Source organism: Aptenodytes patagonicus, chromosome 10 (genome assembly GCF_965638725.1).
Source record: "Aptenodytes patagonicus chromosome 10, bAptPat1.pri.cur, whole genome shotgun sequence".
Taxonomy (NCBI): Eukaryota; Metazoa; Chordata; class Aves; order Sphenisciformes; family Spheniscidae; genus Aptenodytes; species Aptenodytes patagonicus.
Window position 1 is genome coordinate 23,856,224 of NC_134958.1, and position 15,136 is coordinate 23,871,359.

Here is a 15,136-nt window from a genome sequence, read left to right on the forward strand (position 1 = left end):
CCTATCTATAGGGTTAGGGTATCTGTAATTGGAGTATCGTATACAATGGTGTGGTCTAGCTGAGGCTGCTGTGGGAAAATGGGTTGGGAAGCTGCACAAACTGAATGTCCGTGTTGGTTCATGTCCCTTGAATTCATGGATGGCATCAACCCGAAATGATGGCAAATAGGTTAGAGGGTGGCATCCAAAACGGGTCTCAAGGAATTCCGTGTTGCTAATCTTCCTGGCAGCTGTCTGGACATGGACAGATGTTTCCCCTCTTGACGGAGGAAATAACTAAAGGAGAAATTACATTTAATCTTTCTATGAGTACCACACAGTGCTTTTCTCCTCTGCAGGTTTATTCCGTTGCCCGTCTCCCTATTTTAGTGGCAGAACTTCGTGTTACCGTGCTGTGTTGCAGCTCTGGGAGACTACGCTTGATGTTTTTTACTTGTTGAGAGTTCATCAAGAGCTATAGATTTGTATTACTACCCAAGAAATAACCCTGCTTCTCTTCCAGGCCATAGGTGGAACTTGGGAAATAGCATTTGTTAACTAATCTGCTCTTCAATCTCTTTCTCCCTTTTTAATTATTGCCTGTAGAGTTGGGTCCTCACCACCTGACGCCTCCACGGAGTCCCGAGCTGTCTGGTATCTACCGTCGGGAGTTTAAGGAGAACAAGGAGCCCTCTCCCAAAGTGAAACGCAAGCGCAGCGTCAAGATCAGCAACGTGGCTCTGGAGCCCGTGCAGTGGCAGAATGATTCACTGCAGATCATAACCAGCGCTAGCGACTTGAAGAGCATGGATGAGTTTCTCCTGAAAAAGGTAACTCCTGTCCTCACTGCTCCAGATAAATCATCAGAGAGCTCAAAGAGCAGATGGAGGCAACAAAGCCAAAATTGTCCTGGGGGCAGCAGTAGCAATACTAATAATTTATCTAAGGGTGCACAGCACACACCAGGGCAGGCTTGGGAGAAAAGATGGGCACACTGTGCATGCACTGTGCGATTGTTCTGCACAGGCACAGCAGCTTCAGTGCTTCCGTTGCTTTGAGTTCCCCCTGGTGGCATCAGAAATGGGTGACCCTGGAGGACAGGAGTTGAAGGCTGTGGGGAAGTGCTTGTGTGTCTAGTTTGCATGCAGGAGAAAACACCTTGTAATCATTAGTAACATTGTCTGCCGGTGGTGGAGCAGCTGCTCGTTAGTGCTGCTTCATCTCACACGGTGCTCTGCTGCAGCAAAAGTGGCATGGGTGCATAAAAACCCCTTTGGTTTCCCAGATGAATGAACTGGATAACGAGGACAGCAAGAAGGACACGCTGGTGGATGTCGTGTTCAAGAAAGCGCTGAAGGAATTCCGACAAAACATCTTCAGCTTTTACTCCTCGGCGTTGGCGGTGAGTGACCAGATGACGGGTGAGAACTTCCACCTCCGGGAGAAACAAGATGCTCTGGGTCCTCCTGGTGGTGGAGACGTTGCTGAGCCTTCCATTCCTGGTCCGCTCATCCCGAAGGATGGATGCTCTTCCTTTGTATTCAGTCCCATGAGCTGTAAATGTGGACTAAACTCTTCCTCCTTGAGTGGAGATTTCTGGTCTCCTCATTACAAATTGTTCCCAGTGAAATGGGAGATGACAGTAAGTCAATAAACTCCTATTTGCCACCCAAAGTGCCTGGAAACCTTTTAGTTAAATTTGTGAGTGGTGGACGTCTGAGCAATGTGGAGCTGTGCTCTTCTGCTGCTTCTGAATCTGAGCAATGATAGCTATGGCTTAGTGATCACAGTGATCAAAAAAAGCTATTTTATTGCCCAGATTGTACAAAAAGTTCCCTCTAAGACTTGAGCTGGCATTTAACGTCGTCCTGCTCTGTGCACTGAGAATCCACCCTGCCAACGGTCACAACACAACTCTATTAGATGATCCTTTTTTCCTTCTTTTTAATCATACTTGGACTTTCCCTGGGCGTTTGGAAGCTGGTCAGGCTGAAATAATTGTCTGGAGCGGAATAGGCCATCTGGGGTGTATAAAAATCCCTTTTCTTTTTGCTTCTGTTTCCTTAAAAGATGGATGATGGGAAAAGCATCCGCTATAAGGACCTGTACGCCTTATTCGAGCAGATTCTGGAGAAGACTATGAGGCTTGAGCAGAGGGACTGGAGCGAGTCTCCAGTGAAAGTCTGGGTCAATACCTTCAAAGTCTTCCTGGATGAATATATGATAGAGTACAAACCCCTGGACTACACCGCGGTGAAGGTAGTCGGCACTTTTCTTAAGCCCCTTGAAGATTTGGGAACTGTCTTTCTGCGGGGTTGTGCTCTCTGTAGACACGTGGGAACCTCTGCTGTCTTCTCCTCTGCTTTAAGCTGAGGTGGACAACATGACCCGGCATGCGAGGCGTGATTCATTGGTTGTGTTTCACTGGGCTCAGCAAACCCCAGTTCACATCTGGGCTGAGCTGGGCCTTGGCCAATGCCAACGTGTAGATGTTGTCTCCGTGGCAAAGCTGCAGCCATCTATGGATGGTTGGAAAGGCAGCTCCTGGTGCTTCTTTTCTAGTTTTTGGGGTTTTTTTCAATCTTTGAGGGAAAGTGAAAGAGAGACATGCTTTCCTCATCTCTTGACCTCTTCCCAGGTGACCACATACTTGACAATCGGTTGGGTTGCAGGAGAAGGGGACATGGGCAGTGGCTGTCCTCGGGGTCTAGCTACAGTTTTTAAAGCGGTCAGAGCTTGCAGCGTGCCTTTCACAAACCTGAGCTCCTCACTTTCTGCTCCTTATTGTCTGCGAGGACAATCACGGGGTCTCAGGCTGGGCTTGGGAGATGCTGTTTATTGTACAAATAATCCATCTTCTGGCTCTTCTGCTCCGAGTCCTCCCCAGGCTCCTCTCCAGGCAGGTTTTCTTCATCAGCTCCGGCTGCAGTGCTGTGCTACGTCCTCTTTGGGTGTCTTGCATGAGATGGGAGAGCTTTAGGTCACTAATGCTGGACTTGGAGGCAGAGCAGCTAATCCCAACTCTGAGATGAAGATGGGGACAGTTGTCCAGGAGATTTCTGAAAACAGGGTGATCCATAGGAGAGTTTTCTAAAGTGACTCTCCTGGGGCTACAGGTGCACTGGAGGATGGGTCTGGAAAGCGGTGGGCAAAGTTAGATACGAGCCCTCTGTACGCTTTACCTGGGGAAATTGCCCGTAAATACGCTTAAATCTCCTTCTATTACCAGGTGCCAAAAACGGAAAGAAAAAAGAGAAGAAAAAAGGAAGTGGATGTGGTGAGTTGAGCACTCTGTACCTGCGCATTAAAATATTTATGTCCTTGTGGCCAGAATGACAAGTGATAAGAGACCTGCTCATGATGTGTCCTATGCTGAGATCTGAACATCACACCGTAATGAATGTGCAGCCGTGAAAGGACACGCTAGAAAGATGGACGAGGTGGATTTGGTTTGCTTGATCAAGGATTGCTGTAGGTTGTCCTCTGAAAACATGTCCCACGTCAGTCAAGACAGTACATGTAATGTCAGGAGTTATTACAGAAGAACTGAGAGCGAAACAAAGTATTGTCCTGGGTTTCTGCATAAACTTATAGTGTGTGTTTTACATCTCTAATATCAGAGAAGTAGGAGGTTAAATCTCCTTTTTTCCTAAGGCATGTGATAGTACTAGGAAGGATGCAGATGCAGAGCGAAAAGGGGCCATGGATGCATAGAAGACCTTCTTAACATGGAGAGGCTGACCAGCCAATCTCAGTCAAAAGCAGTTTCTAACCTGCTTGCACGGCGGTTCGATTCCCATACTGGCTGGATGTCTGTCTGGGTTGCCTTACGGGGTTATTGGGCTGAAAAGAAAACAAAAATAGCAAATAACAGCTAAAAGTTGGACAGCTGACTGTTCATCTCCCCATTTTGCAGCAAACTCTTCACCCATCTCCTTTTTCTCACCACCCAGTCTTTTTCGTTGCAGGTGGAAGAGCACAATGGTCACATTTTTAAGGCGACCCAGTACAGCATCCCCACCTACTGTGAATATTGTTCCTCCTTGATCTGGATAATGGACAGGGCTTCTGTTTGTAAATGTAAGCACGCTCTCTTTGGCCTTTTTTCACGTGCTTGTATCACAGTGATGAGTTTTGGGGCTCTGAAAGATGTTTGCTGCTGTTTCCTGCAACCCCACTCTCAAATAATTTGGGTTTTTTCACATTAGAAAAACTTCTGGGACAGATCCTAAGGGTTTCTGAAGTGAACTACTAAGTCCATTCCAGCAGTCCTCCCAGTCCTCATGGTACGGTTAGTTTAGTGCGTGGGAGCTTTGCGTTACACGTCTTATCCCATAAGGTCCTATGGTCATCCTGTAAGGTCAAACCATATTTAAGTGTCACGGTGAGAAGGACGGTAGAGTCGGGTGTGGCAAACGTGCCCTACGGCTTCAGCCCATAGGATGCCTGTGGGTCTCATGACCATGGCGAATTCATTTGGCTTAGCCTATTTGACCTCCAGGCACGTGAATTTTTGGGGAGATCAGGAAAATGGAGGAGGACCGATGGGAAAGGTTGATCCATTGCTTTGTTTTTTCCAACATTTCTTTGATTAGGTTGAAAGTGTCAACCCTGGGGTATTTCAGGCTGATTTCCAGCACAGAAAGAATACAAATTAGGTGCTATTTCCAACCTCTTTGAGGGTATCCATGTCTGATAGCTCAGTGTGACTCATGGATTATTTTCTGAGTTGATCTATCAGTGTTTTTTTAATGTTTCAGGGACTTAAATATGGGACCTTTAAAATCAAAAGCTTCTTTTTTTTTTGGTTTGAGTGGATCTAATACAGACTTGGCCCCTGGGAACTGCAAATTCAACGTGCTTTTGACCTGCTAGTCCTGAGAGGAGCTACTTAATTCATATTAATTCATATTTCTCCAGTGATCTGACTTTTTGGATTATTAAATAGTATTTTTCTTCGTTGCAGTATGTAAATATGCTTGTCACAAGAAGTGCTGTCTTAAAACCACGACCAAGTGCTCCAAAAAGGTAAATGTCTCTCATTCCTTTTCTTTCATTAAATACCTTTCAGATGGCGATCCCAAGCTTGTATAAAAAAAATGTTTGCAGGCACAGAACTTGATATAATGCTGGCAATAACCCTCCTTCGAGCAGGAGCTTGGACCAGAGATCCGTGGAGGTCCCTCCAACCAGTGCTTCGGTGTTTGCATGTATTTTGGGAGTAATGCAGTGATGCATCACTAAATATCTGCCCAGTCATGCAGCAGGTGTTGCAGTGATGTTCCTTGCCTTGTAACCATGCTGAATAATAGAAAGCTGCCTCGTTTTTTATCTTTTAAGGACTTGGAAATGTGGGGTTATTCCTAAATGTGGGGTTATGCTTGGAAATACGCGTTATTGTTAACCCCGCTGGTCCCTGCTCAGGCTCACGGCGCGGTCCCCAAACAGCAGCACCACTACAGCTGAGCAAGGAAGGGTGGGTGGAGGATGCTCAAGCACTCACCATCCTCCTTAGAGGGGAATTAAATATTGTTTGCTGGGTTTAAGGGTATGGAGGACAGTGAATGAATGCAGCATGTCGCCCTGGCTAACAATGAATCATCAAGATTTGGTGTTGGTTTTTTTAAAGTTTATTTTCTGCCCCAAAAAAGGATAATACAGCCAGGATAGTAATGTGCACAAAGCTCTATCAGCTCCCTGGGAAGCTTCCTGATGAAGAGCAGCCTCCATAATATACAGCCTCCATAATGTATCATACAGCCTCCGTAAAGCTGCATGATTACATTCCTCCCAAGAAATAATCTGAATATATACATTGAATATATCTATTTGAATATATTTGCTTTGATATAGTATTTTTGCTGTGCTCTTTCCCTTTCTGGCTGTCTTTCTGCAAGAGTCGGAAACACCTCATGAGGTTCTGCTCTACAGATCTGGGAAGTTCAATGAGATCTCTGATTATTTTTTTTTTCAGAGAAGCTCAGAGATGCCTTCTCGTTTCTTGGGGTTTCTCTGCACAAGGAAGTTTTTGTGCTGTACCCAAGGAAGCGAGTTCACCATGTCTCCACGGTAGCTTTCCACTTGAGCAGTTAGAGGTCCTTCTCTAGGAAGGCTCTGGCTTGTCTGTGCTTAGTGGGTTAACGTTTTTAGGGTCGTTTTCAGCGACGGGGAGCCACAAACCATCTATTATGCTTTGAGAAAGAGGTCTTTATTTTCTGGCAACGGTTGATTTTGTAACTGTTAGCCTTGTCCCAGACTGGATCTGTTTCTCCAGATCTGTGGAGAACTTGAGCAAATGCCAAGCTCATCTCTCTCAATGGCCAATAGAATTGCTTTCACCCATGCTTGGTCCTCATCTCGGAGCTACTTGACTTGAGTAAAGTAGCACATGGGTTTTGTGGCATCGCATTTGCTGATGGTTTTAGCAGCCAAGCAGGCTGGTTGAAGAGCAGGTGATTAATTTCAACTGGTAGCTGAGACCAGATGTTCCTGGGGTGTTTTTTTTCCCTAGAGCATGAAACAGCATGGGCATTGTCCCCACATCATCTCGTAAGGTTGACAAGATTGATGAAAGGATGACACTGAATGGGAAAAACAAAGATGCAGGAGTGGTTATAAGGGGAGCTGTGAGCTATGTCATGGTCACCACCATCTTGCTGATGACTGGATTGCAGCGTGTGCCCTCTCACGTTCCTTTTGCTGGGGCCGGGCCTTTGTGTCAAAATTTTATTAGGTCTTTTGGCTGTTCCTACCCAGAATCTCCCATTCGGAAGGACTTTGTTCACATTTGAATTTGCCAAATATCAAATCTCCAGTGAGTGTTTGCAGCTGGCAAAAGGGTCTTTCCTGACAGATGGAGATGGGTTTTTTCATGCTTTTATTTTGGCATCATGTTTGTTCACGGACATTTTGTAATTTCCAATGCTGCGAGTTGATCTAAGTACCCAAGACTCGGATTTACCTGTTCTGCTTTGTGCATCCTCTTTGGGCAGTGAAATCACCCCTGGAGATGGTGCCAGAGGGGCAGGAGGTGGAGGAGGACCATGCCCAGCTGCGTTGGCTCTGCTGGGCTGAGAATATAACCACAGTGGGGTGGTTAAAGAAAGAAAATTCAGGCTTTTATGACTTCAGGTGCATGCCCAGAGACCGATCTAGCATTGCAAGATGTACGTTGCTGGCTGTCCTGTCCTCCTTTGCACGTGGCTTCATTAGACTTGCAGGTCACCTCGATCAGCTGAAGAAGTTTGAATAGCAGTCGGAATTGAGCGCTGCGCCAGCATTGCTTCCTATAAAAGGACTTTAAAACCTTTTTTTTTCCTTTTCCTCTTCAGTATGACCCCGAGCTCTCGTCTCGGCAGTTCGGTGTGGAGCTCTCCCGGTTGACCAGCGAGGAGCGAGCGGTGCCGGTGCTGGTGGAGAAGCTCATCAACTACATCGAAATGCACGGGCTGTACACAGAGGGCATTTACAGAAAATCAGGGTCCACCAACAAGATCAAGGAGCTGCGGCAAGGACTTGATACGGGTAAAAGGATGGAAAAAATAAACCACAAGGGGAGAAAAATCTCTGCAACCAGCAGGGTTAGATGTAAGGAAGGTGGGATGCTTCATCGGGGCAAAGCAAGGGAGCGGTCCTGCCTTCCCTGACCGCAGGCTGTGAAAACGCAAGCGGTGCTTTCACATCTCCAACCAAAATCTGTTCTCAAGTCACTGGCTCATGCTTTTTTGGGTGTGATGCATGAAAAAAGTCATTCTAGTTGAGGGAAAACACTGCCTTAGAAATCCTGGTCCCACCTAAGGTTGCATGCCCTGGAAAATGCAGATTTTAAGATGTGGAGCTGAAATGATGTCCCTGCCCACAGCAGGGGGATTGGACTAGATGACCTTTAGAGGTCCCTTCCAACCCAAACTATCCTATGATTCTATGAAATCAGGTGATGGATTTCTTGACATCGAACGCAGTGTGGTTTTGGGATGGCACATGAACATTTTCTATCCTAGAGTTAGCTTATCCATGCGCTGGCTTCACTTCTGGCTTGTTGCCTCTTGTTTTTATTCTTTCTTCTCAATCCACTGCCAAATGCAGACATCGATAATGTGAATTTAGACGACTACAACATCCACGTCATCGCCAGCGTGTTCAAGCAGTGGCTCCGAGATCTACCCAACCCTCTCATGACCTTCGAGCTCTACGAGGAGTTTCTGCGGGCGATGGGTAAGGACCCTCCTTTGCTATCCCGTTCCCTTGGCAGAGGGAAACAGTGGCTGCTTTTAGTGCCGAACTTTTTATTTACTTTTTGGGCCCAAACCATCTGGTTTTGCCAAATCATTTTCGCCTGGTTTCAAAGTCTGTTTTTTTGGTCATAAGGTGTTTTCATGCAAAGCCCCAGGCAGTTTGGTCTCGCCTTTGGTGGCACACGTTTGCATCGTGGTTCAGCAGATTTCAGCCCAAAATGTTAGCCAGAAGATCTGTCTTTTAAGTACTAAAAGTAAGCAAGCACTAGGAAGGTATCGTTTTAAATACGAGGAAGAAGTAGAAGCCGCCCCTAAACACTGGTGCTTTCTCTGCAGGCCTCCAGGAGAGGAAGGAGACGGTGCGGGGAGTGTATTCAGTCATCGACCAGCTCTCCCGCACCCATCTCAGCACCTTGGAGCGTCTCATCTTCCACCTGGTGAGGTACATTGGGCCAAGGCAGTTTCGGGCAACAGGCAAGGGGAGGATGCTCAGACATCCTTTCGTACCGAAATAGCCGAGACTGAAAGCAGGTGGGCAAAGGAAAGGGAAGAGCTTTCAGGTCCATCGTGTCTCCTGGGAGGTGGCCCCAGAGCTGTTTCTCCAAACGATGCTCGTATTGATGAGCAACCTCCACAGCGCTTTGGTTGCTCGTGGTGCCTCTTGCCACTGCAGCGACAGGTTGTTTGGGTGGAAAATGCTGGTGGTTCGCCTGCCTTGGGAACACCTGAGATGTCTTCAGGTTTTCCTTTCTCCATTGAGCAAAGATGAGGGCAGAGCAGCGCACTTGCTAGCAGAGCAAGATAGCACTGTAGAAGTGTCGTCTCCTCTATTCATCCATGGCCATGTGGAAGAGGTGAAGTGGAGGTGCCTTCACCTCTGACTTCTCTCTTAATCCCTATTTGTTTCAGGATTGCCCTCCAAGAAGAGACCAATCGAATGTCAGCTAATGCCTTGGCTATCGTCTTTGCTCCCTGTATCCTCCGCTGCCCCGATACGACGGACCCGCTGCAGAGCGTTCAGGACATCAGTAAAACAACCACGTAAGAATGTGGTGCTGGGTGATCCAGCTCCATAACCGTTGACATGTCGCCACTCACATCTTGATAACCCTTAGTACAGACAAATGGCTCAAGAATAAGGGAGCTTTAGCATGGAAATTATAAACACATATTAAATGCATCTTCATGAAGGTATTTCATATTCTCTCAATCCCCGAGAGGTTGTTGCATGGGGATTTTTAAGCGATGGAGCATCCACAAGAGCAGATCAACTTGGCTCCTGCCCAGCACATCTCAGCAGGAAAAGGTGGAGCTTGTGCTGACGTGGTTTTATAGTTAATCCCATTTATGGCAAGCAGGTCTTTATTCTTACTTAATTTTGTCTTTTTTATTTGAGGAGGTGAGTTTGTTTGGTCTGCAGCAATATTAATATTGCATACTTCGATTTCTTTAAGGTATTTGACATAATTGCAAAGATTTTACAGAGAAAAAGTGAAGCGCTTGCCCAGATTCAGTCTGGCTCGTATTAAATAGATTTAAAAATAGATAATGGAGACAATAATGGAAACCATCCAGTGAAGGGCTGGGCTTCCAGAAGAGGAGGTTTTACCTCCACTAGGTCTATTAAAATTGTTGAAGAGCAGAATATGCTTCGACACCCAGCTGGTAGGAGCACTCGTCTTTCTATGGGATTTCTTTGTAGCTTCTCCCTTACGCTTTAGTTATAGCACATCCTCTAATTTTATTACACGGAAAGGATTATTTTTTTCCCCAAACACATTCCTGACAGCATTAAACAGTCAGCTCAGCTAAGCGAGCTTGCTGCAGCGTTGCTGCGTGCAGGCGAGTCTGAATTTGTGGCTTGGAAGCAACCTGCTTTTCCCAGGTTTGTATTTCCTTGACCCCTCTTCAAGGGGGTGGAGAGTTTCTCTGGTGGGATCCCTGGGGGTCTTTAATTTCTCTGGTCTGAGTTCCTTGATCCATCCGTAGCCCATTATCGCTCTTTTTAGGGGGAATTTCCACTACCCTTGCGTTTCCAGCTGGACCTTTCTACCCCTGTGCCTTTCCAGCAGGGCAGACCTTTGGGCGGGACAGGGCCAGCTCAGATCAAATAATTTCCTCCTCCTACTTTGTCGTCTTTTGGGTTTTTTTTCCCCCTTAGTTGCGTAGAATTAATCGTCATCGAGCAGATGAACAAGTACAAGGCTCGTCTCAAGGACATCAACAGCCTGGAGTTTGCAGAGAACAAAGCCAAGAGTCGCCTCTCCTTGATCCGCAGATCGATGGTGAGATGCCAAAACCGTCTCTGTTCCCTCCTGTCCTCTCCTTGCCCCCGAAGCAACCCTACCTGATCTTCTCCTGCTTATTCCAGCCTCCCAAACCCCTCGCAACCTCCCATGCCATCTCCCCCAGGACAGGGACCCTCAGCCCCGTGGTGGCTCCTTGCCTTTGCAGGGAGTCATACCGAAGCACGAGGAGGTGGGAACAGTCCTGGAAACGTGGTCGCTCCAGCTCAGACGCTCCTGATCAGCGTTTCCACCTTCATTTGAGCTTGTTTGGTCCTGGGTTGAATCAAGCCTTTCATTGACCGGCTCGACATCGCCCCATGGAAGACCTGGACCATTCTTTTTTGTGCTCAATCACATTATCTGAATCCAAAATGAGCTCCCCAAAGGCTCTCCCTGCTCCCGCACCGCCTTTTTGGGAGCCTCAAACCCATCTCATTGAGCTTCCATGCTTCCTGGGGGGCCGGCGGGCTGCAGATGCACGCTGTGCTTGGCTTGTTGGGCTGCGGGAGAGGGACAGACTCAGCGCAGCGCAGTCATCCCAGGCTTAGACTAAGGAGCCGAGCGGCCCCTCTGCTTGGACCTGCCCGCTGTGATCCTCAGGGACACGTTGCTCCTGCTTTTTTGGGGGGTGAAATCCAAGCAGGGGCTGCCCAAGGTTGTGGGGCTGGTGCTGCAGAGCTGCCCTGCTCATCCCAGTTAAAAAAAAAAGAAACATAAAAATGAACAAAAACGGGTTTTTTTGGAGGGGCGACGGCATGTGCACTCTAACCTTCTGCTTTCCTTTTCATCTCCTCTCTAATCCAGAAACCCGTACTAATTGCAGTTAGATTTATGAGCATAACCCGCAGTTCAATCCCGGTATGTATTCATTGCAGCGCGCCCTGCGCCAGCCGCCGCGTCCCTCCGTTGTCTGTCACTGCCGCTCATTCCAGTCTCGTCCCACCGGCCATTGTCCGTGACGTTGCCCGTCCCATCCCCGAGCGGGTGCCACTCCTCAGGGCCATCGTTTCTCCCGCAGGTCCCCCAGGCAGCAGGAGTTCGGGATGGCCAGCACTCGGCCATCCCTGCACACAGCTTCTCAAAAAAACGCTTTCCACCCCTTTTCCCCTTCCTACTTTTTTTTTTTCCTATTTTCTTTTCTTTTTCCGTCCTGTGCTTCCCTCTTTTTTGCTTTACTTGACTCATCCCTTCCCTTCCCACCCCAATTTCTGCTCACTCAGGATGCGTTTCAGCATCAAGTTGCTTTCACAGTGCTGCAGTATTTCGAGATGGTGGATAAAACCCCTGGCTCGGATGTCTCGGAGACCACGAGGCATCCAAAGGTCTCCTCCACCTTCTTGGAGGAGGAGCACCACCACCACCACCTTGAACTCAAGGTCAGGACACCCAGGTTTGAATTGGGAGGGGTCCAACAACCCCTGTATTCCCCAACTCCATCCCAGCTTGAGTTTGAGTTCCCAGCGAGACCACGATGGGCGAGAAAAGCGCCCGCAGGTTTTTGGGGAGGCTCGTGGGGCTGTTTCCCTTCCTACCAGGTTCAGCCCATGATGCTTCTCCCCATCCTTCAGCATCCATGAGGGTCAGGAGACGGAGAAAAGCAAAATTCGAGCTCTGCTCCCCCGACGCTGTTTCGCAAGCACACCATTTCGCAGGGGCTTAAGTCCATGAGCCGGTGGGATTTTTGGGATCTGAGGGGGTTTGGCTAATAGGATTCAGGTAGCTGTGCTTCAGCTCGGGAGCCCATGTGAGAAGGTGCCATCAGAAGAACGCCGGGGCAAAGGAGCGGCTTTGCTGCCGGAGAAGGGTCTCTGAGGTGTGATGTTAAAAGATGAAAGGGGTAAAATTGAGCAAATAATACTTTTAAAGGAAAAAAGGAGGCTCCTTTACCCTGCAAACCTACTTCAGGCACACGGGGGATCAGAGAGGTGCGGGGATGCCCCAGCTGCAGGGTTTAAATAGCCCTACGGGGAGAAAAGCTGCGTTGCAACGAGCTCTTCAACCGCAAGGAGATGCGGGTTCATCCTGGGGATGGTGGTCAGGAGAAGGGCAGCAGGTGATGGGCATGACTCAGGCTAGTCGACATCTCCTAAGTCCTGGTCGGTTCAGGATCTTGAATTTAGAAGATGTGATGTGTCTGGTTATGATAACAGTTAAGATAAAAGCTTTTTAATGTCCGTGGTGTCCCTCATCCCCCAAAATCCATCTTTTTCTTCTACTCTGTGGAGCAGATCTGTAGAGCTGGTCCTCGAAAGGTTAAAGCAGCTGCATGTATAATACTCCTCCATACGTACTACCCCCGTTTGAGTCCTTTTCCATTGCTGGTTTTAATATTAAAAAAAATAGATGGTTCTTCAGAGCTTTTCAGCAGGGACCGGTGCATTAAATCTCCCTGTTTAACCGCAGGTGCAAAAATTAACATTTATTGTTTTATAATGGACCATTGGAGGTGCTCTTGGTTTATGGATCTCATGTACGTGAGATCAGAGTGTGGACAACACAATTAGGTGTGAGTTACCGTTTGCCGAAGGAGTCGGTGGAGACCCTTGCGATGCTCAGGAAATACCAAGGGTGGGCGAGGGAAGGATGCGAGACGTGATCTCACGATGAAGCAGGAGCTGAGTGCCCTGAAATCAAAGCCCTGGTGATGCTCCCACCCAAAGCCAACACGGCCACCTGGCAGGTCAAGCTTCCCATTGCACGGGCTGTGGGCTTTGCAGAAACCCATCTCCTGCCGCCAGCTGGGCTTGCTTTGAAGTCCGAGTTGCACTTGGTCCATCAGCTGGTAGCTGGCCCATCAGCACCACCCTCACCGCCTCCATCCTCACCACCTCCATCCTCACCCCTTCCAACATGTTGAGTCCTTCTGGTACCTCTCCCAGCCTGGGGTGAGATTTTGGAGGGTCCTGGGTGTGACTGCCGGCGGCGCACTGAGGACCAATGGCTGGGGCTGTCTTCTTTGCTCCTTAGGAGAGCAGTGTGGTTGGCACCTGAGATGTTTGCAGAATCACCTTGGCTGCTGATGGTGACACCGTTGTCTCTCTTCAGGGCAAAGGACGTGTGCGACGTGGCGCCTACCCCAGCCCAACGTCTCCTGTTGCCGTGCGCTTGCCCTCGGTGACGGATGTCCCCGAGGAGACCATGAGCAGCGAGGAAGCCATGGAGATGGAGGTGACAGAGCAGCAGCAAGCGGCCATGCAGCAGGAGGAGAAGGTGCTGACCGAGCAGATCGAGAGCCTGCAGAAGGAAAAGTGAGTCTGGCCAGGGGTTCAAGCTGCTATAGGTTATGTATGGATATTATTTGACATCATATGGTTGACGTGCTGCTCGTAGGGTGAGCTGGAGGACTCCATCCCTCCATGATCTCTTGGTGTATGCTCATCCCTTTCTTCTCCTCCCCACCTTTTCGGTCCCGTTGGGTCTTTTTGGCAGGGAGGAGCTGACGTTTGAGATGCTGACACTGGAGCCCCGCGCCTCCGACGACGAAACCCTTGAGTCCGAAGCCTCCATCGGCACTGCCGACAGCTCCGAAAATTTGAACTTTGACTCCGAAGGAGCCATCTCCGATCGTTCGGGTAAATCCAGGCGTTCTTGGGTTTATCATAGAATGGTTTAGGTTGGAAGGGACCTTCAGAGATCGTCTAGTCCAAGCCCCCTGCAATGAGCAGGGACATCTTCAACTAGATCAGGTTGCTCAGGTTTTTTGATAGCTTGAGGGGGTGTTATTTGTTTTTTCCTGCCTGCTCTTGATGCATAGCAATTTAAATGGGTGTAAAGAGGGGGGTTAAGGGTTAAAACACATGGACCTGGGGAGGTGGGTGGTAGCACCCAAGGTTTGATGGGGAGGTGAGTGGTTCTCCAGCGCCGCTGCGTCATCCCGGGTGACGCTAACCTCCAGCAAGATGCCGGGAACGTTGTCCTGGCTCAACGGCGTGCGTCCCTGGGGAGCGGTGCCGAGATGCTGTGTGGTTTCGGGGTGTTAATCCTCTGGTGGTCCTTCCCCCCCCCCCCTCCCCAGAGAGAAGTGTAGCACTTACCTCCCTGCGCCCTGCCAAGGCGGAGGGGCCAAGCCGGCTGCGAAGGCACCCCAGGACACGGCCGGACACGGCGGACCCAGCCGACACCTCCATCTCCTCCTCCTCCTCCTCCTCCCAATCGTCCACCTCCTGCTTGCCCCACCTGCCCCGGAAGCGCTTCCAGATGTACTCCAAATCGCCTTTCTACCGAGCGGGGGGGGGCAGCGAGCCCCCCGAAACCCGGGCGAGCCCCGAGGGCTTCGTGGGACCTCTCCGTTATCCCGAGGACCGGCCTCAGTTCACCACCCGTGGGACGTTCAACCCGGAGAAAGGCAAACAGAAACTGAAAAGCGTGAAAACCTCCCCTCCGAAAACCAAAGAGCCCCCGGATGGGGGGACCGGGGGGGGACGCAAGAGAAACCCCGAGGCTGACTGCGCCGCCGCCCAACCCCTCGTCCTCCTGGGGAGCAACGAGTTCATGGTCTGAGATGCTCCACCCTGGGGACGCGTCGCGTGCCAGAGCATCCTCCCCGTCGGCAGCACCGGCAGCGCTCCCGATGGCTTCCTCGTTAACGCCAGGGGGATGAATTCTTAATTAAAAAGGCCGGTGGGGGACGGTTTT

At 49.3% G+C, this 15,136-nt stretch overlaps 1 protein-coding gene across 7 annotated transcripts in view; it reads left to right on the forward strand.

The window, feature by feature from the left end:
* The window catches only part of MYO9A (myosin IXA), a 188,430-nt gene extending 173,294 nt beyond the window's left edge, over positions 1 to 15,136 (forward strand). For 6 of the 7 annotated variants that reach the window (XM_076348589.1, XM_076348590.1, XM_076348595.1 and 3 more), the window contains 15 exons: positions 586 to 809; positions 1,265 to 1,381; positions 2,050 to 2,238; positions 3,209 to 3,256; positions 3,948 to 4,059; positions 4,946 to 5,007; positions 7,311 to 7,503; positions 8,065 to 8,193; positions 8,550 to 8,655; positions 9,123 to 9,254; positions 10,375 to 10,498; positions 11,306 to 11,359; positions 13,547 to 13,749; positions 13,931 to 14,073; positions 14,517 to 15,136. In XM_076348589.1, the coding sequence (XP_076204704.1) occupies positions 586 to 809; positions 1,265 to 1,381; positions 2,050 to 2,238; positions 3,209 to 3,256; positions 3,948 to 4,059; positions 4,946 to 5,007; positions 7,311 to 7,503; positions 8,065 to 8,193; positions 8,550 to 8,655; positions 9,123 to 9,254; positions 10,375 to 10,498; positions 11,306 to 11,359; positions 13,547 to 13,749; positions 13,931 to 14,073; positions 14,517 to 15,001 (2,321 nt within the window). In that variant the 3' untranslated portion in view covers positions 15,002 to 15,136. The remainder of the gene's footprint in view (positions 1 to 585; positions 810 to 1,264; positions 1,382 to 2,049; positions 2,239 to 3,208; positions 3,257 to 3,947; positions 4,060 to 4,945; positions 5,008 to 7,310; positions 7,504 to 8,064; positions 8,194 to 8,549; positions 8,656 to 9,122; positions 9,255 to 10,374; positions 10,499 to 11,305; positions 11,360 to 13,546; positions 13,750 to 13,930; positions 14,074 to 14,516) is intronic. The other variant, XM_076348592.1, reaches the window with a different exon arrangement.